This window comes from Microtus ochrogaster, chromosome 6, assembly GCF_000317375.1.
Source record: "Microtus ochrogaster isolate Prairie Vole_2 chromosome 6, MicOch1.0, whole genome shotgun sequence".
NCBI lineage: Eukaryota > Metazoa > Chordata > Mammalia > Rodentia > Cricetidae > Microtus > Microtus ochrogaster.
Genome location: NC_022013.1, coordinates 19,813,057 through 19,814,167, shown reverse-complemented (window position 1 = coordinate 19,814,167; position 1,111 = coordinate 19,813,057). Strand labels below are relative to the sequence as shown.

The window sequence follows — 1,111 nt, the reverse complement described above, 5'->3', positions numbered from 1 at the left end:
CTCTCTCTCTCTCTCTCTCTCTCTCTCTCTCTCTCTCTCCCCGGGCAAACCTCTCCCAGCCCTTAAGTAGGCATGGGCTACCAACCCCGGATTGCCGGGTGGGCACTGCCCATAGGTCCACGCATATGCTACCAGCTGACAATCATTGAGTGATAATAGCATGAGTCAGGCCTTACCCAATATTAGGAATTGATTATCATAGAGAGCACACGCTTTCGGGATCGCGGAGGGTGGGAGCCAGCACCATCAGGTGCGGCTCCACGCAGCTCTCTACATCACCATCAGATGCGGCTCCACGCAGCTCTCTACATATCGCCATCAGGTGCAGCTCCACGCAGCTCTCTACACATCGCCATCAGGTGCGGCTCCACGCAGCTCTCTACATCGCCGTCAGGTGCGGCTCCACGCAGCTCTCTACATCGCCGTCAGGTGCGGCTCCACGCAGCTCTCTACATCGCCGTCAGGTGCGGCTCCACGCAGCTCTCTACATCGCCGTCAGGTGCGGCTCCACGCAGCTCTCTACATCGCCATCAGGTGCGGCTCCACGCAGCTCTCCACACCTGGCAGTCTTCACAGTCTTGGGCCGAAAGCATTATGGTGAGTACTCTGAATGGCAGTGAGGTGGTTTTATTATCTTCCAGACATTGGTGGATTTTCTCCTGCCAGGAAGGTAGAACACAGGAAGCTACCAGGCTCCAACACTGGAGTAAAAGGGGTTATTGACAGGCTGGCTTGGTAAGTCACATTCTGGGAGTCCCGTCCTGTCACAGTGAGCATTGCTTACTAGAGCAATGTATAATGCTGCCCGTGTACGTGGACCTGGGCTGCTGGTCATTACATACGGAACTCTGGGGAGTCGTTCTCTGCCACGACTCTCATAGCCATGCCGTTGAGAGAACACACAGAAGGTCTTTATCCCAAAACTCTGGACTTCAGGAGATATACAGCAGGAAATGGTGATCCCTAACTATTCTCCTGGAGGCAAAATTTGTGGGGCTTCACTCACTATCACTCCTAACCACAGTGACATTTGAGATGAACTGGGTCACTTCCAGGACAGCTCTGATGTGGTGCCCCAGGCACAGGATGCTTGGTGCTGAGTAGTGGAACA

General features: G+C 54.4%; 1 protein-coding gene across 1 annotated transcript in view; it reads right to left on the bottom strand.

The window, feature by feature from the left end:
* The window catches only part of Zcchc2 (zinc finger CCHC-type containing 2), a 187,349-nt gene extending 186,464 nt beyond the window's left edge, over nt 1-885 (bottom strand). Inside the window, exon 1 of the mRNA XM_013346665.1 lies at nt 843-885. Within this exon, the coding sequence (XP_013202119.1) occupies nt 843-885 (43 nt within the window). The remainder of the gene's footprint in view (nt 1-842) is intronic.
* Between the last annotated feature and the right edge of the window lie 226 nt (nt 886-1,111).